General features: G+C 47.1%; 1 protein-coding gene across 4 annotated transcripts in view; it reads right to left on the reverse strand.

Annotated features, from left to right (window-relative positions):
* ANO2 (anoctamin 2) overlaps window positions 1-26,510 on the reverse strand; it is a 326,384-nt gene that overhangs the window by 51,532 nt on the left and 248,342 nt on the right. For all 4 annotated transcript variants that reach the window (XM_070618946.1, XM_070618948.1, XM_070618947.1 and 1 more), the window contains one exon: window positions 23,087-23,282. In XM_070618946.1, coding sequence (XP_070475047.1) covers window positions 23,087-23,282 — 196 coding nt within the window. The remainder of the gene's footprint in view (window positions 1-23,086; window positions 23,283-26,510) is intronic.

Genomic DNA, 26,510 nt, shown 5'->3' on the forward strand with positions numbered 1-26,510 from the left:
AGTACTCATCTGCATGTGCTCTGGATAGTTCATTGACTCAAATGATGAAGGATCATCAGATGAGTGAAATAAATGCAGCCTGAGCCTAATGTCTCAAACTGGGGCTCATAGAGCTGGTGTGTTCCATCAGGTCCAAGCAGAGGAGTCAGTCAATGCTCTCTAAAAGGACTCTGAGAAACAATGAGCAGAAACTTCAGCAGTGCCTTCAGAAGATTCGAGATCCAGGGCATGCTCCAGTGGACAGATGTGCAGAGTGCTTAGTGGTGTCTCCATGGACCATAACAAATAGCTTGGCAAAGATAAGACATTACTGGGCCACACTCTTCAGTGGTAGAAGGAAAATACTGATCTTGCATCACGTGCACTGATAAATATAGCTTGAAAGCGTGCTGAGCACAGGGCCAAAGAGCTGGGCTCATACCAGCCAGGGAGTTGTGTGTCCAGATGAGACCAGTGTGTAGACCCGCCTGACTTGTGTGCCCACCTGAATCACAGACAGTTTTGTAGGAATTATTAGAAAAGTGGCCATAAGGCCCTGTGGTCTCCTCTTGAATGCCCTTCCTTGACCCATCTCTTCATACACAAATCCTTCACATCCTTTAACATCCAGATCAAATGTTACCCATAATCACCTTCCTGAAGCCTCCCCAGATGCCTTCAGCTGGTAATCTCTCTGTGTTTTCTTCTACAGTATTTTATATTTCTGTACATTAATTACCTATATCCATGCCCTTTAAAAATCACAATAGAGATCTCATCAAGATGGCAGCATAAGCAGCCTCTAAACTCATCTCCTCCCAAGAACACAACCAGGTTACAACTATTTTTGGAAAAATTACCCTGGATAGAAAACTGAAAACTGGATAAACAGAACCCCCACAACAAGGGACAGTCCTGACTAAGGTGGAAGAGGCAGAAATTCCTGCTGGAGAGAAAAAAGTCACCTTCAGGAGCAGCAGAGTTTCTCAGCGGGCCAAGCAGGAGCCACCCTAAGGCACGAAGCCCTCCCTGGAGGACTGAGGTCTGGAGCAGGGGCCAATATGGCTATAAGCATCCTTCAGACTCAGCACAACTGAGACGAAGGTCTTACTATCTGGCTTCATTGGCTATTAACTGCAGCAGGGATACCCCTAGAAAAGCTATTGGATGAAAGACAAAAAGACCCAGGTCTTAAAGGGCTCACACACAAACTCACCATCTCAGCAACCTAAAATCACTGGAGAGAAGGCTGACAGTCCTTTGGTGAAAAGACACTCACCTGGTGGGCTCTGGGTGCATCTCAGTGAGAGGAGAGATTGGGAGGTGGCCATTGTTGTGACCTGGTCCAGGCGTGCTGACACAAACCCCGGCAGACACCATTGAAATTCTCCCCCTGGCCTTTTAGCCCAGGGGGTCTACTAGAGCACAGATTTAATCCAGTTCAGCCAGGGCAAGCAGCCAGCCCTAGGGACCAGTGCTACCCAACAGCAAGCCCTCAGGCTACTTGTTGGCCTGCATTGACTGGGTATCTTGATCCTCTACAGGCAGGCAAGTGTGTCCGCCTCTGTGGCCTGTGTGAGGACCAGATGAACTGTGGGGGACATTGGTGGAGAGGTGGGGGCTTCTGCAAAGGGGTGTCAGGGTATGCTCCAGGGGGTTTGGAAGTGTGCACAGACCAGGACTGTGTTGACAGTGTGTGTGGTCCTGTGAGGAGTGAGGCTTATCAGTGGCAGAACAGCTGTGCTTCACAAATAGCCATAAAAAGGATGAGCCCCACCTTCCAAAACCTGAAACAATTGAGTGCTCCCATGCCTAGGGCCAGCCCCACTCGGCTGCACTCCTAAGAGAACTGACAATAGCCTTGTAGGCTTGAGACCTATAGCAACTGTAAGCCCCTGAGCCTAGCAACAAGCTACACTGGGTACCTACCCAATTAGAAGGAAAACTGCAACAGAAGTGTGCTGTTAGACCTTGTAGCCAATGGTGCTGAGGCTCCCCAAACTGGATTTACAAACAGCTGGCCAGGGAAGGAAAGACTAGACTCCCTGGGTATCCACATTAAGAGCAACCCTGCCACAGCAGAAGGACACAAGCAGCCCACAAAGGGGTCACTTCTGGATCATTTAGACTGGTGATGAGAGGGAAGCACACTGCTGGGCCTCAAAAGGCATCTCTTACATAAGGCCACTTCCCCAAGATCAGGAGACATAGCCGACTCACCTAATACATAGATATAAGCACAGAGAAAGAGGCATAATGAAGAGACAAAGGAATACATTCCAACCAAGGGAACAGGACAAAACCTCAGAAAAAGGACTAAATGAAACAGAAATAAGCAACCTATCCAACAAAGAGTTCAAACAGAAACTCATTAGGATGCTCACAGATATTGGGAGAAGACTGGATGAACACAGGGAGCTCATCAACAAAGAACTGGAAAATATAAAAAAGAACCAATCAGAAATGAAGAATACAATACTGGAAATGAAAAATTCACTAGAAGAACTCAATAGCAGAGTAGAAGATACAGAAGAATGGATCAGCGAGCTAGATGAAAGACTGGAGGAAATCACCCAAGCTGAACAGAAAAAAGAAAAAAGAATTAGACAGAATGAGAACAGTCTAAGGGAACTCTGGGACAATATAAAGCGCACTAATATTCGTATTATAGGTATCCCAGAAGGAGAAGAGAGAGATAAAGGGGCAGAAAATTTATTTGAAGAAATAATAGATGAAAATTTTCCTAACCTAAGGAAGGAAACAAACATCCAAGTACAGGAAGCACAGAGAGCTCCAAACAAGATAAGCCCAAAGAGGCCCACACCAAGACACATGAATTAAAATGTCCAAAATTAAAGATAAAGAGAGAATCCTGAAAATGGCAAGAGAAAGGCAACAAGTGACATACAAAGGAAAGCCTATAAGGCTATCAGCAAATTTCTCAGCTGAAACCCTACAGGCAGGAAGAGAATGGCATGACATATTTAAAGTGCTAAAAAGAAAAAACTTACAGCCAAGAATACTCTATCCCTCAAGGTTGTCATTGGGAATGGAAAGAGAAATAAAGAGCTTCAAAGACAAGCAAAAATTAAAGGAGTTTATCATCAAGAAACCAGTTCTACAAGAAATGCTGAAGGGATTTATTTAAGCAGGAAAGCAATGACCACAAATAGGGATAAAAAAGTTATCAAGAAAATCTCCCAAAAAACCAGGCAATAAAATCACTGATATATGTAAAAATATAGTAAAGGTAACAGATCAACCACCTGTGAAGATAATATGAAGGTTAAAAGACAAAAGTACTAAAATTACCTATTTCAATGATAAGAGGGTAATGGATAGACACACAAAACAAGAGATTAGATATGATTTCAAAAACATAAAATGTGGGAGGAGGGGAGTGAAAAAGTAAAGCTTTTAGAAAGAGGTCAAGCTAAAGAGTCTATCAACTCAATATAGACTGTTATATACATAGAATATTATATAGGATCCTCACGGTAATCACAAATCAGAAACCTATAATAAATAAGTAAGATAAAAGAAATAAAACATTACTAAAGAAAGTCATGAAACCACAAGGAAGAGAGCAAGAGAAAAAGAAAGGAACAGAGAAGAACTACTAAAACATCCAGGAAAAAAAAAGTAACAAAATGGCAATAAATACACATTTATCAATAGCTACTTTAAATGTCAGTGGACTAAATGCTCCAATCAAAAGGGATAGGGTGGCAAATTAGAGAAAGAAACAGGACCCATATATATGCTGCATACAAGAGACACACTTCAGACCTAAAGACACTCACAAACTGAAAGTGAAAGGATGGAAAAAGATATTCCATGCAAATGGCAAAGAAAAGAAAGCAGGGGTAGCAATACTTATATCAGACAAAATAGACTTTAAAACAAAAACTGTAACAAGAGACAAAGATGGGCACTGCATAATGATAAAGGGAACAATCCAATAAGAGGATATTACACTTGCAAATATCTATGCACCCAACATAGGAGCACCTAAATATATAAAGCAATTACTAACAGACATAAAAGGAGAAATAGACAGTAACACAATAATAGTAGGAGACTTTAACACTCCACTTACACCAATGGATAGATCATCCAAACAGAAGATCAATAAGGAAACACTGGCCTTAAATGACACATTTGACCAGATGGACTTAGTGGATATATATAGAACATTCCATCCAAAAAAACCCAGAATACACATTCTTTTCAAATGCACATGGAACAGTCTCCAGGATTGACCACATATTAGGCCACAAAACAAATCTCAATAAATTTAAGAAAATCAAAATAATACCATGCATCTTTTCTGACCACAAAGGTATGAAACTAGAAATAAACTACAGGAAGAAAATCAGAAAAGCCAAAAAAATGTGGAGATTAAACAAAGTGCTACTGAACAATGATTGGGTCAATGAAGAAATCAAGGGAGAAATAAAAAAATTCCTAGAGACAAATGAAAATGAAAACGTGACATGCCAAAATCTATGGGATACACCACAAGCTGTTCTATGGGGGAAGTTTATAGCAATTCAGGCCAACCTCAACAAAGACGAAAAATCCCCAATAAACAATCTAACAGCACATCTAAAGGTACTGGAAAAAGAAGAACAAACAAAGCCCAAAATCAGGAGAAGAAAGGAAATAAAAAAATCAGAGCAGAAATAAATGAAATAGAGACTAAAAAACAATAGAAAAAATTAATGAAACCAAGAGCTGGTTCTTTGAAAAGATAAAGAAAATTGACAAACCCTTAGCTAGACTCACCAAGAAAAAAAGAGAGAAGGCTCAAATAAACAAAATCAGAAATGAAAGAGGAGAAATTACAATGTAAACCGCAGAAATACAAAAGATAATAAGAGATACTATGAAAAGCTATATACCAGCAAATTGGATAATCTAGAAGAAACAGCTAAATTCTTAGAAACATACAACCTTCCAAAACTGGACCACGAAGAAGTAGAGAATTTGAATAGACCAATGACCAGTAAGGAGATCAAAACAGTAGTCAAAAACCTCCCAAAAAATAAAAGTCCAGGACCAGATAGCTTTCCTGGTGAATTCTATCAAACATTCAAAGAAGACTTAATACCTATCCTTCTCAAACTCTTCCAAAATATTGAAGAGGAGGAGAGGTTTCCTTACTCATTCTATGAAGCCAACATTATCCTGATACCAAAAACCAGACAAGGACAACACAAAAAAAGAAAATTACAGGCCAATATCACTGATGAACATCGATGCAAAAATCCTCAACAAAACACCAGAAAATTGAATACAACAATACATTAAAAAGATCATACATCAGGGGCTGGCCCCGTGGCTGAGTGGTTAAGTTCGTGCGCTCCGCTGCAGGCAGCCCAGTGTTTCGTTGGTTCAAATCCTGGGCGCGGACATGGCATTGCTCATCAAACCACGCTGAGGCAGCGTCCCACATGACACAACTAGAAGGACCCACAACGAAGAATATACAACTATGTACTGGGGGGCTTTGGGGAGAAAAAGGAAAAAATAAAATCTTAAAAAAAAAATCATACATCATGATCAAGTGGGTTTCATTCCAGGGATGTAAGGATAGTTCAACATCCACAAACCTATCAACATGATACATCACATTAACAAAATGAAGAAGAAAAATCACATGATCATCTCAATAGATGCAGAGAAAGCATTTGACAAGATACAACATCCATTTATGATAAAAACTCTAAATAAAATGGGTATAGAAGGAAAATATCTCAACATAATAAAGGCCATATATGACAAACCCACAGCAAATATCATTCTCAACGGAGAAAAACTGAAAACCATCCCTCTAAGAACAGGAACCAGATAAAGATGCCCACTTTCACCACTCTTATTTAACACAGTATTGGAAGTCTGAGCCAGAACAATCAGGCTATCCCTCTAAGAACAGGAACCAGACAAGGATGGCCACTGTCACCACTCTTATTTAACATAGTAGTGGAAGTCCTAGCCAGAGCAATCAGGCAAGAAAAAGAAATAAAAGGAATCCATATTGGAAAAGAAGAAGTGAAACTGTCACTCTTTGCAGATGACATGATTTTATATATTGAAAACCGTAAAGAATCCACTAAAAAACTTTTAGAAATAATAAATGAATACAGTCAAGTTGCAGGATACAAAATCAACATACAAAATCACTTGTGTTTCTAAACACTAACAACAAAGTAGCAGAAAGAGAAATTAAGAATGCAATCCCATCTACAGTTGCAACAAAAAGAATAACATACTTAGGAATAAACTTAACCAAAGAGGTGAAAGATCTGGACACTGAAAACTATAAAACATTATTGAAAAAAATCAAAGAAGACACAAAGAAATGGAAAGATATTCTGTGCTCCTGGATTGGAAGAATTAACATAGTTAAAGTGTCCATACTTCCTAAAGCAAAAACAAATCTTCAACCCATAAAATTGTGAAGCGGGGGGCCGGCACCGTGGCCAAGAGGTGAAGTTCATGTGCTCCACTTTGGCGGCCAAGGGTTTCGCAGGTTCAAATCCTGGGTGTGGACATGGCACCGCTCATCAGGCCATGCTGAGGCGGCGTCCCACATACCACAACCAGAGGCACTCACAACCAGAATATACAACTATGTACTGCGGGGCTTTGGGGAGAAAAAGAAGAAGAAGAAAAAGAAGATTGGCAAGATATATTAGCTCAGGGGTCAGTCTTTAAAAAAGAAAATTGTGAAGAAGGAAAAAGAAATTTGTTTTAGTTTTGCTGTCACACCTTAAACAAGTTTGTATAGGGAAAAAACATAGCATATATAGGGTTTGGTACTGTCCACAGTTTCAGGCACCCACTGGAAGTTTTGGAATGTATGGCCCCTGGATAAGGGGAAATACTGTATTATGTCTCACTTTCACTGATAAAGGGAACTAAGGCCCAGAGATGTTAGAGGCTTGCTCAAGATCACACAGTCAGTAAGTGACAGAGGTAAGATCTGAACCCAGATCTGTGGGTCTCCAAAAACAGTTTCCACTACACCACACTGTGAAATCAGGATCTTTGATGGATTAATGTTTACACCGCACATCCTCTTTCACCTCCCCACCCTCCACCCCCCGCCTAACATGATGCACCTAAGAAAGATCTGTCACTGTTCTATTCATTGAGCACCAGCTGTGTGCCAGGTGCCATGACTGGATGAATGAAGAATTCACCACTTCCTTCAAGGAGCTGCGTTTAGCAAGTCTCTGTGAAAGTCTTTTTCAAACATCCAAGTCTCTTCCAGATTTACTCTGAGCAGCAAGGTGTCATCTCCCTCTCATGGCCGAAGAAGCTCCCGGGGAGAAGAATGCTGCATTTCTATGGTCTGCTTCCCCACCCAGCACGGTGAGCTCCTCACTCATTTGCTTGAGTATTAGGAGATGATGCCCAACAGCATCAGCGGTGGCCCAAGCAGGAGCAGAGGCCTACTAAGGCCACTGCAAGAGGAAGACGTGAGCCCCTGGTGCCCCGTGGCCCTGGGAGGGGACATGAGAATGGGAACACTTAGAGACCCTATAGGGCTACTATCACAATGGTGATCCTGGCCTTGATTTCTCCCTGAGGCTGGAAGGACCTGGGGAAATGAGAGGTACTCACTTGTCCTGGTCCCCATGAGCCCTGAGAAACATGGCAACACTCCTACAGAGCCAGCAACACTGAATACTGGCTCACTCTCCATGCGCCCCTTCATCCTGAAACCCACATTAGGGCACATATGTAGGTAAACAGCCCTGGAGGCCATGGCAGGCCATGCTGAACAGACAGAGCACCCCGTCACCCTATTTGTGGCTCAGCAGTGTGTTGAGGGGAGGGATTATTTGCTTGCTTTGTTTTGCTACAGAGATGGTTGTAAGGTGCAGATTTTAACATCAGACATATTTGAGCTCAAATGCAGAAAGTAATTAGAGGAGAGAAGTTATATAAAAATGAAAATGACACTGCCTCATAGGGTTGCCCTGAAGACACAATGGTAGTGCTTATAAAGCACTCAGCCTAGAGCGTGGCACATGGTGGCCCTCAGCAAACAATAGCTCCTCCTGTCCCGAACATCATCATCCTCACCATCATCCAGGTCCAGCAGCCTTGCTTTCAACAACACAGTTGGGTCGTCCATGCCCAGATGTCTGTTCCCATGTCTAGCCCCCTGAGGCTCTGGGCATCATTTCCATGTCGATTACTGATCACTTTCTACCTATCAATGGAGGGCATGGCTGGTGGGTGACACTGCTAGCACAGAGCTGGGAAAGTTTAATCAACAGGGCCCCTGTCCCCACCCCCACAGAACCACAGCCCAAGCTTCCTGAGGTCCTCCAGGCAACTCTGTCAAATCATTGCCTGCTAAGGAATCTGGAGACAACCTCATAATTCTATAGGAGACAAAGCTGGAAAAGTCTACCACGGTATTTCTCAGTTGGTAGACAGCCCTGTGGTTTTCTCCTTCCTGCCACGCCTGGGTGGACACACACACAGCCCATGAGCCCATGCACAGTCCTGGGCAATCCCACACTGCCTCGCCCAATAAGCACTGGATAAGGATTTGTACTTACTATTTACAGGTAACACTGCCCCTTGTTAGTTCTTCCTTTGTCTACATATGTTAGCAACACCCCTCAGAACTTCACCTTTAAGGCCTTTCCCATCCCCTCTACAAATCCTGCCCCTACAAAGAGGGCAGCGCCTCCCTGTTGATTTGTGCTTATCAGGTCCTCCCTGAGCTCAAGATCCACATCCCTTCTTCAGTCTGATTCTTATTCCTCCCGACTAAAGGAAACAGTTCCGCGGCCCAGGTGGAGATGCCTGCCATTGATTTCTAAGGTCACTTTCAGTTTTAAGATCTCATAACTCCGAACCCCCACGTGGCTGCTAACCCTATTACCTCCCTGACCTGCATCCCACCCTGGCCCCACCACGTGCAGTTTGGATGGCTTTTTATACAGTGAGCAAGGTCAGAGAGAGACATCTTCTGGGAGGACCACAGCTGTCGTCAGATATACTCTACTATGCGCACTTATCGAAGGAATGAATGACGTGAAAAAAACACTGTTTGAAATACTGACAAAATATTTCTCATCTACTAAAAATTCCCTGTCACCTTCCAAGGAGGGCAAATCCTAAGGAGGAAACTTTGCCTGTTGAGCAGAATAATGGGTATGAAGATACTAGAGGGGAGCTCCCAAAGCAGAGTTAAATTTCCCTTCTTAAGACAAGAGATGCGGGTGTTCGAGTCAGATGCAGGACCCAGAAAAGGCTAGAGCCAGTGCGATGGGAGGGGAAGGGCAGAGAGGGAGACGAGGTGGCTGCCGCCAAAGAAGAAGAAACATAAGTAACCGGGTGGGAGGCCCGAGATGCCCCGTAGAAATTTTCATTAACTTCTGCTGTGTAATTTGTGGTGTGACTCCCTCATTTGCCTCTCCACAGAATCTTCAGTGAAGAGTCGTTCAAACCCGCTTTCCTTACGAGTGCGCAGGGAATCCTGGATTTGTTCTTGGGAAGGCATGTGCTGAAGGACCGAGTCCTGCTTCAAGATGGGCACAGGGGCATGGACAGAGACTGCCCATGGTGTCCTGTCGTATCTGGGTTACAAAGGACAGAGACTGAGGAGAGAGAGAGAGAGAGAAGGAGGAGGGAGGGGGAAGAGGAGGGGAAGAAAGGAAGGAAAGAAAGGAGGGAGGGAGGGAAATTTTTCAATAGGAATTTGAGCTCTGCTCAGTATGCCTGAGGCAGCCGATTCAATCGTAACTTAACTGCATCTTGCCTCTCACTTTTAAATATTTTGGGGATAAGGAAATTAAAACTGATGTCATCTGAAAAATAAGTAATCAGGTCTGAGGACCTGAAAATTTGGAAAACTTAGCTTGTAAATGTGGCTGGAAGGGGATTAAGGATAAGGCACGGAGAGGCACGTGTCTTTGATTTTCTTTTATAATCTCCTTTGAACTCTTTGTACCCAGATCCCCCAATCCCTACAGGAACTTCCTCCAAGTTCTCTGGAAAGAGAATCCAGTCCCTTCAGAGCTCTTTGCTCCAACTGGAAGTGAGTGGCTCCCTTCCTCCATACTGATAAATCATGGGCCAGATTATTATTTATTAGTCTTATTCCTAAAAACAGCCTGTGCCAATGCTTTTAGGGCCATGAGCCACCATAAATAATGGGTATTTCCAATAAACAATCCAAATCCACTTGATAGGCCACTAAATCATCTAGGGGGTCCCACCTCAGAGAAGCTCCATGGCAATGTTCTGGGCTTTGCTGAGCTTTCTGGGGAAGGAGGGCCTCAAGAACACCTCACGGGCTGTGAGAGAACGGGGGGCAGTGGGGGCAGCGGTGGGGAAGGGCAGAATGTCAAAGCCCTGGAGATCCAGTTGGACTTTTGGATCCCTTTTAACAGCCGGCACAAGGAGCCTCACCTGCCTACGACAGAGACTATGTGACTGAGAAATGGAAGAAGTTTTTGCAGCATCCACTTGGTGTGTGACGATGCCTATAGGATGGGTGGGGCAATTTGCACTTCAGGCCACCTGGTAAGATCCCCTCACAAGACATAGACCTCTCAAGCGGTCTGGATCTGAGCCCCATGGGAAAATGGCCTAGCCTGTGCTCCATGAAACTCCAAACAAAGTGCCTTTGGTATCAATCGCTACAGGGATATAAAGGAGGAGAGTCAACATGGAGAGAGAGTGAGAACGTAGAAGCAGCCATCACTCACATGCTCCTAAGATCCCACCTCCCCCAGAAAGCCACCCCAGGGCCATTAGAGGCCATCTGAGGTTTCACCTGCTCCCAACCCACTGGAACAGATTTCCAACAGAGGGCAGCCTCCAGGACCAGGGAGGACAACCAGATAGGATTCCTGTGCAGAGCCATTCCCCACCCCCTTTTCCGTTAAGTGTTAAACCTCTGGTGCATTGTGTCATGAAAAAATATGTGTACAAATGACCCAGCTGTAAACTGCCTTGGAAAATAATTAGTATGAAAGCCCAAGTTGGTCCCAGGCGGCAGCTCAGAGCTCAAAGTCCCCAGAGCTCCATCCTAATCATATGGAAACAGCATGGCCAGCAAGAGGATGCCAGCAGCAGAATCTGAATTTTGGAAAAGCAGCTCCTCCTAACTGATGTCCCCGACAATCCAGCCAGCAGATACATAATGATGGTGACAAGACAAAATGAGGAGATGTCCAAGTATATATTTCAACCTGTACCAGTCTTGGCCCCGCTCTGGGCAGAGGGATGGAGGGCCTGAACCTGTGTGGCCAAATCAGAAAGCAAAGGTGCATGCTCCTCTCCCTGCCTCTCCCCCAGGGCAGATCAAGCTTTTGCAAACAGCAGTGTTTTCTGACAGCCCAACCATCTGGCATTCCTTCCACTTGTGTATGTGCGTGTGTGTGCGCGCGCGGGGCCCAGGGGTGGGGGGTGCGGTGTGGTCACAGCCTCCTGTGCGATATTGTGGCCTTGTTTGCACCATGAGGAGGGAATCACCCTAGGAGAAGCCAGCCAGCTGGGTAATTAGGCAGCCAGTGCATTGCCTAGGGGAGCTGAGAACCCAGAACTGGAGATTAAGGATGGGTGTTCCTGAGATACTCCTGTAGCCCTAGAGAGTTTCTTAGCACAAGGGACCCCTCCCACAGAGTCAGGAAGGTGACTCTTTCTCCCAGACAAGGGACATGAGACCTACTGTGCTGTCTAGCAGCCTAGCCCAAGGTGACAGCACCCTAAGGCATCTCATTTTAAGGGAAAAGGAAGCTACGTAGGAAGGGAGCCACGGAAGAGAGAGAGAGGAGCTAGCAGCGGTGCGAGTAGCGTTCTGTTACGGGTCAGTCATGAGAACTCCATGCCCCGTGCCCACTGTGTGCCAGGCACTGGCATCGAATGGGATTCCTCATTTGATTCTTACAACTGCCCTGGGGATTTTCTACCCAAGGCAATGACAAGAGCAGGGAGAGAGCAAGTAGGCACTCCCAGCTTCAACTGCAGACACAAGACCAGTGAGTCATCTTGCAAATGCGCACGTGGGTCTGGAAACCAAGCCCCCACTGAGTAGGAATGGAGTAATTCCAACCTCTGTCCATCCCCTCATGTCTTCCCAGGGGAAGACCACTCAAAGAGAATGTTTTTACCTTTTCCATCATTATCTTTTTTGACTCAACAATTATCTATCAAGTACTATTATGTGCCAAGCTTTGGGCACTGGAAATACAGTGGTGGGCCAAACCAGTAAGCTCCCTGCCACGTGCAGTTTACAGTCTAGAAGAGAGAGGTAGACAAATAGGACCATTTCAGAGAGCACTGAGTACTGAAGGAACATGCAAGGACGTGAGAAGGAGAAGGAAAAGGTGACAGGAAGACTGCGTTAGTCAGAATGGTCAGGAAAGGCTCTGAGGAGGTCACCTCTCAGCTGTGACCTGAAGAATAAGGAAGAACCAGCATGAAGGAGATGGGGAGGGTTCTAGGAGGTGGCAACAGCAAGGGAAAGGCCTGGGGACAGAAGAGACCTAAGGATGTACAAGGAAGAGATAGGGCCAAGTGACTGGAGCATTCGGAGCAAGGAGGAAGTGTCAGGCAGTGGAGCTGGAGGGAGGGCAGGGGCTCGTGAACAGGGCTCTGCGGGCCACGGGACTGACTCCAGATTCACTGGAAGCACAATGAGAAGTCACCTTAAGGCTTTGCATAGGGGAGAGGTATAGTGACAGTAAATTTTAAAAAGATCACAGAAAATGAACTGTGTATGTGTGGTGAGGGTTGCAGGGGTGGGCAGAAGTGGAAGCAGAGAGAAAAAAACCAAGTGTAGAATTGTCCAGGCAAAAGATGACCAATATTAGGATGGAACCTGGGAAAAGTGATCCGATCTGGGATATGTTGGAAGGTGGAGTAGACAATATTTAACAGACTGGATTCTAGGGGTGAAAAAGAGAGAGAGAGCTCCAGGATGACGCTTGGATTTTGATGAGCGCATTTGAGTGGCTGGCAGTGCCATCGCCTGAGATGGGAAGAATGATGCAAAATAAGAACAGAAGAATGATGAACAGTAACAGGCTTAGAGGAAAAATTAAGAGCTCAAAGTTAGACACACTGAGTCCTTGGACCTCTGTGCTTTGGTCCCCCCTCCCCCACTGAGTCATGCCACAGGGCTGGTGGAGCATTGTATAAATTGAGAACTATCCTTCAAAGCACCTGGCCAGCTTTAAGGACTCAGAACCTCGAGCAAGTCTGGGCCTTGATGTGGAGGTTGGACTGGGTGATTTCCCAAGTCCCTCCTGCTTCTGCTCTTCTATGTTCTACGATACAATTCACAAGGCCATTATAGAAGAATACAGGAAGACTAGGCTGGAACTCATAAGCCCTTTCTGTCCCAGTGTCCCCAGGTAAGTGACTTACCTTTCTGAGCCTTGTCATTCTAATTACTAAAATGGCACCTTCCTTAAACATTTATTGTGAAGACCAAGTGAAAGAAAGTATGGGATGCACCGAGCATAGTATAAGGTCTCAAACATTTGCTTTCGTTATTATAGTTTAGCAAGGCACTCTATTAGACATTTCATCTGAACAGCTGTTTCCTCTTCTTTAGTGAGACAAATGGCACAAGGTACCTAAAAATCTCTGACAGAGCCCTCTGAGAAGGTCAGGGTGGGCACTTCGGCATCACTTGGGGTGCTGAGGGCCCCTGGCGTCACTGGGAACCACCTCCCTCAGAGAGAGGTGAAATGGGGTATCATCAGATGTATTGTCTTTTGAAAGTTTAAGAAGACAAGCTGTGGCTGGCACGGTGGTGCAGCGGTTAAGTTCGCACATTCCGCTTCTCTGTTGCCCAAGGTTCGCTGGTTTGGATCCCGGGTGGGGACATGGCATTGCTTGGCACGCCATGCTGTGGTAGGCGTCCCACATATAAAGTAGAGGAAGATGGGCACGGATGTTAGCTCAGGGCCAGGCTTCCTCAGCAAAAAAGAGGAGGACTGGCAGTAGTTAGCTCAGGGCTAATCTTCCTCAAAAAAAAAAAAAAAAAAGAAGACAAGCTGTATGCAATTAGAGTGGATTTCCAAGGAGAGAAAGGAGTCCTTGGTTCTGGGTCTCTGTGGAGGATGATATGCTGGAAGTGAGGGTGTTTATGTGTCCTGAGAGCTGCAGTCCCTAGACTGAGCTTACTCTGAAGGACAGGACCAGGACCATCCTCCCTTGAAGAGCCTGGTGGCCTCTCCGGGACCTGCGGTATGCAGGGACTATCTCAGCAGCCTCCTCTGTCTGATGGGACAGGGCCAGCACCCAATAGCAATGTCGTGTAGCAATGAGATCTGAAGGAGTGAGGGCTGGTCATACTTCAGGCATTTCCTTGTTTAAGTGTGGATGTTGGCCTGACCTCCTCTATTAGTCAGGGTGCCAGCAGGAAATAGAATTCACCTCAGACGGTTCAAAGGAAACAATTCTAATGAAGGCACTACTTATAGCAATGACGGGACAAGGAGAAGAAATGGTGTTACTGGAGCCCAAGAAGGACCATGAGGGAGGCCGCATCCTGTAGAAGCTGTAATTGAGAAAGGATGGAGTTTTGCCAGAGGTGAAGGAGAATCAGGAAAGAAATAGCCCCAATCCCTTCTCCTGTCCCCTAAGCTCCTTCCATTGCTTCCTACGGGCTGAACCCAACCAGAAGTCAGAGTCGGGGAGCTCAGGTGGCACGATCTGCTGGGGTTCGGGGGCAGAGAACCTGGTGAAGAAGAGATCTGGAGAGAGAACGTGGCAAACAGAGAACGAGCACCGCAACTCCTTTCCTTTGTCCTGGTTTGCGTCCCTGGGTTCTCAGAAAACTCAAAGAAAGGGAGAGGAACATATTGGACTTCTTGCTAATAGGAGAGAGAAGCGCTTTCATGACTAACTGGGAAAATGAAAGAGAGTTGTTCATAGTTACAGCTCAAATTTGGAAAGGAATTCTTGCCAGTTATATTCAACTATTATAAGTAGCACTGTTACTAATATTAGCTTCATATAACTGGAATGAATTGTTCCACAAACTTGGGCTACAACCATGAGTACATCTTTTTCATTATTAGTAGCAGCCTCCCGCCTCCTCTCTCCTTCCCAGACAGCATTTACAGTACTTTATCCAGCATCACTGAGGCGCCCTCAGACAGTGGTAGAACGCTCTTGCCCCACCCTCCCCTGGCCCCCAGATGGGCAGGCAGGCGGCGCTTCCTCCCCAGCTGCCCAAGGCCACCCAGGGAGTAGGAGCTGGTGGCAGAGCAGGAACACAACCCCGGCGACCTGACTCTCAGGCCAGATTTCAAATTACCACCACTATGGTCTCCCTCCCAGGAAGGCATAGGTCCCAGCCTGGCCCACACGCACCCACACACACCCACACGCATCCACATGTATCCTTGCTCTGGATGTAGGTTCCTGAGCAGCCTCAGGCTGCAGTGAAGCCGATGGCTCGTCCCCATGTTCTGAGCTAGTACAGCCAGCACTTCGCCCTGCGCTCTAAAAACATACCGCCCACATCTGATGGAAATTAGATCCATCCATATATACCCAAAGTGTTCTTCTTTAAGGAATTTTTGACATCCCGGCAGCCTTTGGTGCAGAGTTTTCCCCTCCTTTTCCCTTTCTTCCTTCTCTTCTCTCCTTAGTGGTAAGGTATTGACTTTTGCTGAGGATAGCTTAGAACTAGACACAAAGTTTTAGACTCAGGACTTCCTGGTGGCATTTCAGTTCTTTTAAAAATTTTTATTTTTTTTTAATTTAATAAAGCAGTGGGACCCCAAAGTCTGTGAAGCTATGGAGGCCTCCTCATGTACATGGACCTGGGAGGCAGGTGACAGTGCACTCAGAGCTTGCTCCCGCTGAGTGTCCCTGACTGTCCCCGGAGACCCCTACCACCTGACATTCATAGGGTGGGTGTACTGCATATGCAATCTTCTGGCTCCTCTGGAGTGTCTTATTTCGCTTTCCCAACACATTGAAAATTTTCTCAGGAACAAGGACAGCTACATATTACCAGGCAGTAGAGAGCCACGGTCTTAGCAAGAATGCTGAGGATAGACTCACTTACTAGCCACGTGACCTTGAGCCTATTATTACCTCTTGCATCTCAGTCTTCTCATCTCTAAAATGGAGGTGTTAAGACTACCTGCGCCATTGGGGCCGTTTTAAGGATTAAATATACTGATATACATACATAAAGTGCTTAAAGCAGTGCTTGGCACAGAGTGTGTGTGTGTGTGTGCGTGCACGCACGTGCACGTATACGTGCATGCTTACACTACCTCTATTAACCATGTGCCTTGGTCAAGTTTCTAAACCCTTTCAGCTTCTCATAAGTAAAATGAAAGAAATGACCAACTGCCAGCACCTATGGTGAAAATCACGTGGGACACTGTATGTACAAGGCCTACCAGTGTCTCATACATGGCGGGTGCTCAGGAAAAATCAGGCTCTTTCCCCCATCTCTCCTTTTATTCACTTCCCTGCCCCCACTTCAGTAGCATCTGGGGCAGCGACACTCAAGAGCAGGATATCAACAATATTCAAACGACTCACAAATACAGCCATTTCTATAAGAATCAGAGACTTTGATTAGCTACAATAATCATTTTTTGAGTACCTACAGTAAGCCCAACCCAGTAAGTAGGAAAGGCTCTATGGAGAGCAAAGGACGAGTTGTACAGCTTCACACACAGCCCAGTTGTTTGCACGCAGTTTTGAACAGAAGAAGAGGGGGCTGTGGCTGCAGAGCTGGAGTTAGGGAATGATACTGATAAAGACAAGCTGATGGCATCTTGATTATTTGGCTTAGAAGCCTAATGTCAGCCCTCGTTCCTCCACTCTGCCTCTAGCTAGAATTCACGGAAGCTAGTGTGCACACAGGCCCCTCTCCAGGCCAAGCCTGACCTAGGCCTGTGTCACTGTGTTAAGACCCTACAGTTTTCAGGAGCACTAGAGAAGCTGCTCCCCAGCGTGTGGGCTCAGAAGCTCACTGCCTCAAAGGCACAGTATATCCCTGTGCCCAACTCAAGGAAGAAGCTGCTATGGTCTGAATGTTTGTGTCCTCCCAAAATTCACATGTTGAAAACCTAATGCCCAGTGTATTCGGAGGCGGGGCCTTTGGGAGGTGCTGAGGTCATGTGGGTGAGCCCTCATGAATGGATTAGTGTCCTTGTAAAAGAGGCTTGAGAGCTCCCTCGCCCCTTCTACCAAATGAGGACACAGTGAGAAGTCTGTGACCCGGAAGAGGGCCTTCACCCAACCCCGCTGGCACCCTGATCTCGGACTTCCAGCCTCCAGAGCTGTGAGAAATAAATTTCTGTCATTTATAAGCCACCCAGTCTGTGGTATTTGGTATAGCAGCCCTAACCGACTAGGACAGAAGCATGCCTTGCACTGGTCTGCCCGGTGGCCACTGTTGACTTGCCTCATACCCTGGCCTCCGGCATATCTGAGCCCTCTCCTTTTCCCTGAGTATCTGGGGTCCTGACGTCTGCCCAGCTCTTGCTTCCTACCCCCAGGAACTGGATCCTTCCCCTATAACCACCACCAGTGACCCCTTCAGGAATGAACAGGTCATGGGGTGGAAGACAGTCCTTGCCCTACCCATTCACTGGGATCCTCACTAACTTCAATTACTGATGTTTGCTGAACTGGGCTACACATGTGGTCCAGTGTGCCCTGGACGAGAAGGCTCCAAAGCTTCCTTCACTTCCCTTCCCTAGCACCCCCAACCCACCAGCGCAGGTTTCAGCCCAGCCCCTGCTCCACCAGTGCTGCGCAGCCTCCAGATTATGTCGTCTTGCGCTCAAGCCCATGACTATTGTTATGATGGCAGCCAGGGAGACAATTACTGTCTTTATCTACCACTGCTCAGCCCAACACTCTCGAGGCATTTAACCAATTCTGCCTTTGGTCCTAAATATTTGTGGCAAGAATGAACCTCAGCTAGGCCTGACACCCAGGCCTCTGGAAGGATGCTCCGAGGAAATCGGTCTCCCATCACCCAGCCTTGCGGGAAACACTTGGGAACTTGTTGGGTTGTTTACACCAGCTGTTTGCACCTGGTGAGCCAAGCATGCAGTCCCAGCCTCTTCATCAATCAGGAGATCTGGGGCAGGAAGCCAGACGGGAATTAAAACCCAGTGTGAGAATGGTGAAGGAAGGGCCCTGAGCCTGGCGGAATCCTCATTCCATTAGGTGGCATTACCACAGCTTTATGTCTCTGTGGAGGCCTGGGGGACTCTGAAATCACACCTCTGCCTGCAGGTATGCTGGCCACCCCCTGCTGTGTATGACCAACTCTGCTCATGTGTGTACTCTTTGCCATGAAGGAAAATTCAAGTCTTCTCTTATCTTTGTTGTGTCTTTCAGTCACTGTCCCATTGTGACAAGTCTGCATTTGCCTTATTCATCTCAGTATTTCCTCAAATCCTTTTGCAAGCAGGCAGAGTTGAAATAATGAATACATGTATACTCACTGTAGCCTCTGCCATGGCTAACAGGATGCCTAGTCTATGAACACTCTGAAAAAAATTTTTTGAAAGCATGAATGACGAGAGAGATGTATTTCACCAATGATGGCATCTTGCAATTGCAAACTTGTGCTAAGATCCGCCACGGGGCAGGCACTGTGTAGGAGATAAAAAGACACATGAGACAGAGGAGCTGTTCTCTAGGGCTTTGCAGCCTGGTCGGAGTAAGTGGCAGAGACCTTTCCTGCTCAGGGAACGTCTGTGCACTTCCACATATTTTCCAACCTCTTCATGATTAGGCTGGTTCTAGCCAGCACGCTTTGACAGAAGTGATGGATGACACTTCCAGACGGAAGCATTTCAGAGCCTCTATGTGACCCTCCAGCTCTCTCTTCCCTTGACATGGCATCCATGTGGCCTCCATCAGTCTGGGTCCTTGAACAACTGCATGAAGCAAGGACCCCTGCTCCATCACATTAGACATGTAACGTGAGCAAGAACAAGTAAACAACTTCACGTTATGCAATTGAGATTTTAAGATCACTCTAGTACCTTAGCATAGCCCCGTCTATTCTGATGCTGGGAAACACACACACAAATACAGGAACGATATAAGACAGGACATGATAAACTTCCAGTGGGCTGAGTAGATAATCCTCCCCAACCTTACTCCCCCTTGCTGCTTTATAAGCCACCCTGCTTGTGGTATTGGGTCCTCTCTGCTTTTCCCTTGCTGTTGCCTCTTCTTGGAGTCCTCCATCCCGATCTCGGTGGGGCTGGTGCCCTCCTATCATTCAGGTGTCACTGTAGTGTTACTACCTCCATGGGCTTTTCCTGACCACCTGATCCAAAGTGGGCTCCCCATAGCCACTATCACACCACCCTGTTTTGCTTTCTCACCCTCTGTGGAATGCTGTTATTTACGCTCCATCTTGCCCTTACTACAGCGTAAATACAAGGAGAGCAGGGACCGTGTCTTTCCTATTTACGGCCATGTTCCCTGAACTGTGTCTGGTGCAAAGCAGGCGCTCAACCCACATCTGAGGGATGAGCAAATGAATGACCTGTGCCCAAGGAGTTCAGAAGTGGTGGGAGGAAATCCACTGAGGGCTGAGCGTCCCGAAAAGGATTCATGGAGGAGGCAGGCCTCCAGAGGCCCTTTAAAGGGAGGGTCCCTGGGGGTGGTTCCAGCAGTCATGCAGCCTGAGTGAGGTACAGGGGTGGGGACACACAGGATGATGTGGGGTGACCACGAGTTGGGTGAGTCAGCTGGGATGGAGGACAGTGAAAAGATGGTTGAGAGCCTCAAGTGCTAATTTATATCTGATCTCAGGGCAAAAGGAAGCTTTCTGCAGGGGCTGAATGGGCGTGATGCCTCCCCCCTAATCCAGCCTTGAGAAAGGCTTCCCGGGTGGGGATTTCCAAGATAGAGGCCCATTGAAAGAGGCTGAAGACAAGAGCATAGTCTTTAGGCTGTGACAATAGTCCAGATAGGAGTGATGATCCATGGACAGGAAGCAGGAAATAGTGAAGGAAAAATTAATAAAACTTGGTTCAGAGAAGTTCCATTTGTCCAATGCCACACAGCTGGGGGCAGGAGGGAGAAAGGAGCCAAATCTAGAACTCAAAGTTTCTTTCCACTGAAAATTGAATTCAGTGTCCTACTCTACAAAGGCAACTCTCCGAGCCCTGTGGGAACACCTAGGCTAAAGATAGACACGAGCAACAACCCAGGACAATTCCCACAAGGGTTCCTGTGTGGGTTCCCGAGTGGAGACCCAATACACCACTTCAGTCCAGATAGTAAGAAACTTTCAGCAAAACAGCATGGAAGATATTTGCACCATAGAGGTAGAATTTAAGTTTGAACCTTAGTAAAATGAGAATATAATGCTTCCCCTGCTGACCACACATTAGTTTTTGTGAAGATAAAATGAGACAGAATTTGTTTTCAATTTAAAAATGCTCTATGAGCATCGCTACCACAAAGAACAAAATGTGCTTGTTAGAATTTCGCCTCCTCTCCAGTGTGCAATTTCTTCTAGTGTCTTGGTTTAACAGCACGAAGGGGCCTGAACTTTTTGGGTGAGGGAGGGTGTGCCATCAGGAAGAGTGGATGAAGCCTCAAAGTGTAGAAACTGCTTTATGGCCCAATGCAAGGAGACCTTGCCCAGCCTTGTACATGAGACGTGTCCACTAACTAACCTACGTGTTAATGAGTTTTGGACTGTTGACCACTGTATTTATCTTCCATCTTTACCACTATGGAGCTGTGCAAGAAAAGTGAAATCAAGTAGTACAAACAAACAACAAGAGGACATTTCTACAGCATCGCTGATTCCCCGTGCCTCTTCCCCACCTCCTGCCCACACCCTCACTAATCTGCTTTATGTTGGGGACCCCTGCCTCTCTCTGCTCTGTGGCTTCCTATATCCCTACCAGAACAGTTGCGCAAACATGCAGCTCCCATCACGTCACACTCTTCAAAAAACCCCCAGTGGTGTCGCGTCAGGAGCCGTTGGGGAGATGGGGGACATTCCACCCTTGATGTTTCCCCATGTGGACCAAGTGAGATTAGCTGTAACGCCCTGCCTTGTTTCCCCACCTCACTCATTGCTCCTCTTGGGTGAGAGAAGGGACCATAGCTTATCCTACTGGTGGATCTGGAAGGTGACACTGGCATCCTTGTCTACCTACTTCCTCTGCCCTTCCTTTGTGGCACAGAGGGCCTGCAGCAAGCATGTGTTCTTCTGTGCCCCTTCCCCGCGTCCTCAACTTGCAGGGCTGTCCAGTCCCATGTTGTCTGCCACTGGGAGGGTAAGTCTGTATGGAAGCCCGTATGAGGAAGCCGATTTGGCTTTCTTGCAAAGCTGCTTCCTCCATTGAAGCCTTTTTCAGCTATAAAAATGAAATCTTGGTTTTTATCTATGTCTGCCTCTGCCTTATTTCTCAGCTGGTTCAAGAATCAGGCCAGGAAGGTGGGTACCTTTTGTTTGATGCCCCTTTGAACTCTGGTCAACAATTTTCCATTGTCTATGAAAATAAGCAGAGCCCTCAGCCTGGCATTCAAGGTCTTCCACCAAAAAAAGAGGTATTGTCAACTCTCTGGGCCTAGTCTCCCACTGCACTGTGGCCTGCCTGTGTTTTGGACCCTCGAGCAACCATGGCACTGAGCTCTCTTGTGTCCTGGACACGCTTCGTGGTTTCTTTCTTCCGTATGCTGGGCTCTGTTCCTTCGACTCCCCTGGCATTTAGACCCACCGAATCCCACCATTGTACAAACCCAGCCCACATGCCATTTCTCTGTCTGCCTTTCCTGCCCCGGACGGAGCCAATTTCTCCCTTCATTGCCTTATTTCTCATTCCATTTCCTCTGCCAGGAAGCTGCTTCTCATCCTGCCCACTCCCACCTCCCTCCACACAGGTCTGTCTGGCTACCACTTACCTCTGAGCTCTCCAACTGGACGCCTTCACCTCAGAAGCCTGCCCTGGGCCCCTGGACTGTTGGCTGCCCCTCCTAAGTGCGTCCAGAGAATCCTGTACACCACTGAATACACTGATGTGAAAGTCTCTGCTTACTTTTCTTAAGAAACTTATGAAGGAACATAGACAACACTTATAAATATGTACACGCCTAAAGAGAGCAGAACTGCCACTCTCCATGGTCAATTGCCTACATCCACATAGAAACCCAAAGTAGACACCCACTGTGAGCAGAGGCCACGCCAGGAGAGGCACTGAAGGGGCAACTGGAACCAGTGAAACCCTTCTGGAATTCTCTGATCCTTCAGGGAAAGCTCTCTTGAAGAGGGGGTTATCCTATCAACCGTCTAGCTTCTAACTGGTCAGTGGATTAAAGACATCATATCACGAATTCAGCTTCCCTGAGGTCAGAGAGGCTGAGACTCCTAGTGCCCAGACCCACGAGGGAAAGGGGTGCCTCGGCCACCCAGCACAAGCACAAAGAGGAGAGGGTCTTGGCTCTCAGCCTCCCCCCAGCTAATAAGCACAAATGCGGAAAAGTGGTGCTCAGGGAACAGCAGGTTGCGGCTCAAATGACGGGTCTGAATGGGTCTGAATATGAGGCCACTGCATTTTTCTCACTGGCTTGAAGCTTAGGAAGTCTGATACGCCTCTTTGAAGTCTGCTCAGTGCATGGGGAGTGTGTGGATTTTCTGGGCCTCTGACAATATGGGCATAGATAAGACCCTCAGGCTCAAGTGTCGAGAGGCTTTCCCAACTTGATAAACACTGCTGGGAAAATGAGGGGAGCTAACACTCTGCAGTTTTTAACAGGAAATGCTGAACCTGTCTTGCTTCTAGGTTTGGCTACAAAGAATAGACCCTGTGGATTATCCTCAAGGGAAAGTGAGGCAAAGGACCTGGGCCGGAGGACTATTGACAGAGAATGTCACAGGAAGGATTTCTGCCTTGAGGGGAGGCCCTTGGTAGGCCCTACAAGTAGAGAACTACTGTACTTACTCATTTATCCAACTAAAACGCACTGCACGAAACGTCTCCTTCCTGTCCTTTTATTCACTTTGGGTCTTTACCACCCAAACCCTTGCACATAGTGAATTGACCACATTCACAGGAGCCTAGGGCAAACATGGGGTTTGGTGACACAGTACCGATTTTGGTGAGCCACTTGGCCACGGCACCATAGATCTCGTCCAGGATGAGGATGACCACGAGGTTGATGATAACCGCCGTTGCTGTCACTGTCACCCGGACATTGGAGCGAGTGGCCTTGTTGAGAGACAGAGCAGCTGCAGTGGTGATCCGATACACAATGACCCCAAAGACAATCGAGAACGTCAGGGCAATCTGTTCAGGACAAATAGGGAGAGTCACACCTCAGCGGACAATTATTGAGCACCTGTTATTTGCTCAGCCAACAGTACTATCTGCTGTGTCAAGTGTATTAATCTGGAGGCCATGGGTAGGCAACAAAGAAACTGCAGACCCTCTGAACTCCCACGCAAATTCTCAGTGTGGGTGCGTTTTCCAGGAGAGAACGGCTGCCATTTTCTATCAGATTCTAAATGGCCGATGACACACCACGAAAACTAAGGATGGAAACGCTGGAGACTGTGGAATGTACAACACACACATGATTTCTTTAATTAGGGAGCTTTCAGTCTACTACGAAGATAAAGTGAACTCCTATTAAACCATAGTAAATAATAACCAAGAATGAATTAAGTGGTAAATGAAGACTGTAGCCATTAAAGGAACTGAGAGTACAGTGCGGCAAGCAGATGTGGGTGGTCAGGGAACAGCTGAACTGGCAAAGAGTTAGCCATTGATGATTAAGTAGCTAGGAACTAAAGGTTTGTTTCCTTTTTGCAATTACTGATTGTAGCTTTTAGCTGTTTAACCCGCCCACTGTTAACTGTGCTGCTTAGGCACTATGCTGTCTGCCTCCCACTAGGCTCCTATAGACAACATCTCCCTGGAGCCTGGGTCACCATGGTAATGGGTGTCTGAGCTGTTTTTCAGGAATTAGAACTCCTTGTCCAGCCCAGGCCGGTTGAGACCACCAACCCATCAACTGGGCTCACGCAGATGTCCAATAGGCGACCTTTTGACGTCAAGAGGCTAAAAACTCCACCCTCAGATCATGCTCACGCCGCCATTTTGTGAACATGGGTCCCATGAAGAGACATGAAGTCTGACTATGCTTGTGTAGATCATCAATTCCCTCACCTGTCCTCACCTCCAACCACCTCTCTCCACACTTCAGACCACCTTGCCCCCCATCCCATAAATATCCCTGAGTCCCTGTTTTTGGGGAAGTAGATTTGAGACTCGTGCTCTGGCTTCCACACATGGCTGCCTTGTGAGTAAACCCTCTCGCTGCTTCAATCTCATCGTCTCAGTGTCTGGCCTTCTGGGCAGCAGGCAAAAGTGAACCCGGTTCTGTAACACGTGTGGAGCAAGTGGAATTTAAAGTGGGCCTTCAAAGAAAGGAAATAGGGAGCCATTGAAGGGGTGTGAGCTGAGAAAGGGTGAGTTCGAGCTTAATGGGGTGGGTGTGGGAAGACTGCCCAGAGGAGAAAACGGGGAGAAATCAGAAATAAGAGATTTAGACTCTTAGTCCTCAGGGCGAATAAAATATCACTCTAAATTTCTCTACCAAGCAATTTGAAATGGAGGACTCAGATTTCTCATTTGGTGCAGAAATCTCTGGCTGCTGTGTTTAAAAGGAAAGTTTACCAGGCACTTGACCTCAAAGGGACCCCCCATTTCCTCTTTCTAGAACCTAAGAGTAATGAGGCGCTCTCCCAGGCAGCTCCCTCTCCTCTCCCATCACAGCCAAGGAAGGGCCATCTGCACAAAGCACAAGGATGTCAGGAGAAGAAAGTGCCCTGAGTGAGCCTTCGAGAGGGCAGAGGGAGGAGAAGGAACTGCGAGGGGTGGAATCTACTCAGAGCAAAATTCAAATTTGTCTCCATCAAGTGAAGTCTCTTTCTTAGAATTCTTTCTGCAAAGGACACTGTTCAGGTCCTGTTGCTTCTGGGGTCTGGGAATGGGGGCAGCACTGGCTGTGAAGGGCTAAGTGGAGAACATGGGGAGAAAATAGGACAGGCAAAAGGTTCCCTCTGATGAAACAAACTGCCCCTGACCCCACATCCCCTTCCTAGACAGGAGGGGAGGGGAGAGGAGGGGAGGGGAGAGGAGGAGATGAGAGAGGAGGGGAGGGGAGGGAAAGGGAGGGGAGGGAACTGTGTCTTGGGCAGTGCTTTGCAAGCAGTGTGAGTGACACTGTGGGCTGCCAATGGTGAATGGGTTGCAGACATGTCAAGGTATGGACGTCTTCAGGGTGCCCGGGGGTGCTGATGCCTGGGGTGCACTGGTGGCAGCCTCAGCTGTTCCTTCCGTGTGCTTTACGAATAGTAGTATTTGCCCTGTGGGCCATGGGGTGAAAAAAGAAGCCCTTGGTAAGAAGGCAGGAAGGCAGTTCTCTGGGTGGCAGGAGGGTGTGTGTGTGTGTGTGCACACATGTGTGTGCATGTGTATGTGCATGCATGCATGTATGTCAGGGTGGAGGAGAGGTTAGATGGGAAAAACACCCTGTGGGAGGCCCCTCTTCTGGTGCAGTGTCAGGCCGGAGCAGCAGAAGGCCCAGCCTCCAGGCCAAGGGAGGAATGACTCCCATGTAAGTGGGAAAACCTGGACATGACATCACCCTCTCCAACAATGTAGACATTTTCACTTCCTGGTCCTCTGGGATTGTCACTGCCAGACACTAAGGGCCTGGAAAATGTGGTGTGAGATTCTTTTCCCCCAAAATCACTTTTGCAGTGAAGGCCAGCGATGGAAGTATCGATGAGGCGGGGGACGCCAGGGCACCGAAGAGTGAGCGAGCGTATGTGTGCCTTTGGGATTGTGATGGGGGAATGACTTGGGAAAAGCAACAATGGCAAAAACATCCTTTGCTTTAGGGTCCCGGGGGTGGGGCATGGAGGGATGAGTAGGGAGGAGATCAGCTCTATTCTCCTTCTCTGAGAGGCCCAGCTGCTCAAATGGGGAAGAAACACTCTTCTTGCCACTCAGAGTATGATCCGGAGACCTGCTGCGTCAGCTGGGAGCTTGATCAGAGTCTCAAGCACAACTCCAGACCTACTGACTCACCACCTGCCTTTTAACGAGATGCCTATTCAAGCTGGAGAGGCACTGCTCCACTCACTTAAGAAAGCCCTTTGCCCATCCTGCCTTCCGCCCGGCCCCGCCTCCAACATGCTCCTCCCCAGCCCTCCAGTGCCATTCTGTGCCATCTGAACTTCTCTGGTCTTGATTTTCTATCCCGCTATATAGAAATCAGGATTTGAACCTCTCCCTCAGTGTTTCTCACAAGCACCTCAAGATTCACAATTTTAAAACTGGAAAAGCGTGGAGAGTACCAACCCAGTCCCATGATCATTTTGCAGACGAAGGAAGAGGTGTGGAAAGTGAAGTGATTTGTTCAAGGTCACAAAGCCAGGACTACAACCCTAGTCTCCTGAGTCATGGTAGGAATTAAGGAATTTTAGCATTTAGGGATCGTCCATG

The sequence above is a fragment of the Equus przewalskii genome, chromosome 5, assembly GCF_037783145.1.
Source record: "Equus przewalskii isolate Varuska chromosome 5, EquPr2, whole genome shotgun sequence".
Classification (NCBI taxonomy): Eukaryota; Metazoa; Chordata; class Mammalia; order Perissodactyla; family Equidae; genus Equus; species Equus przewalskii.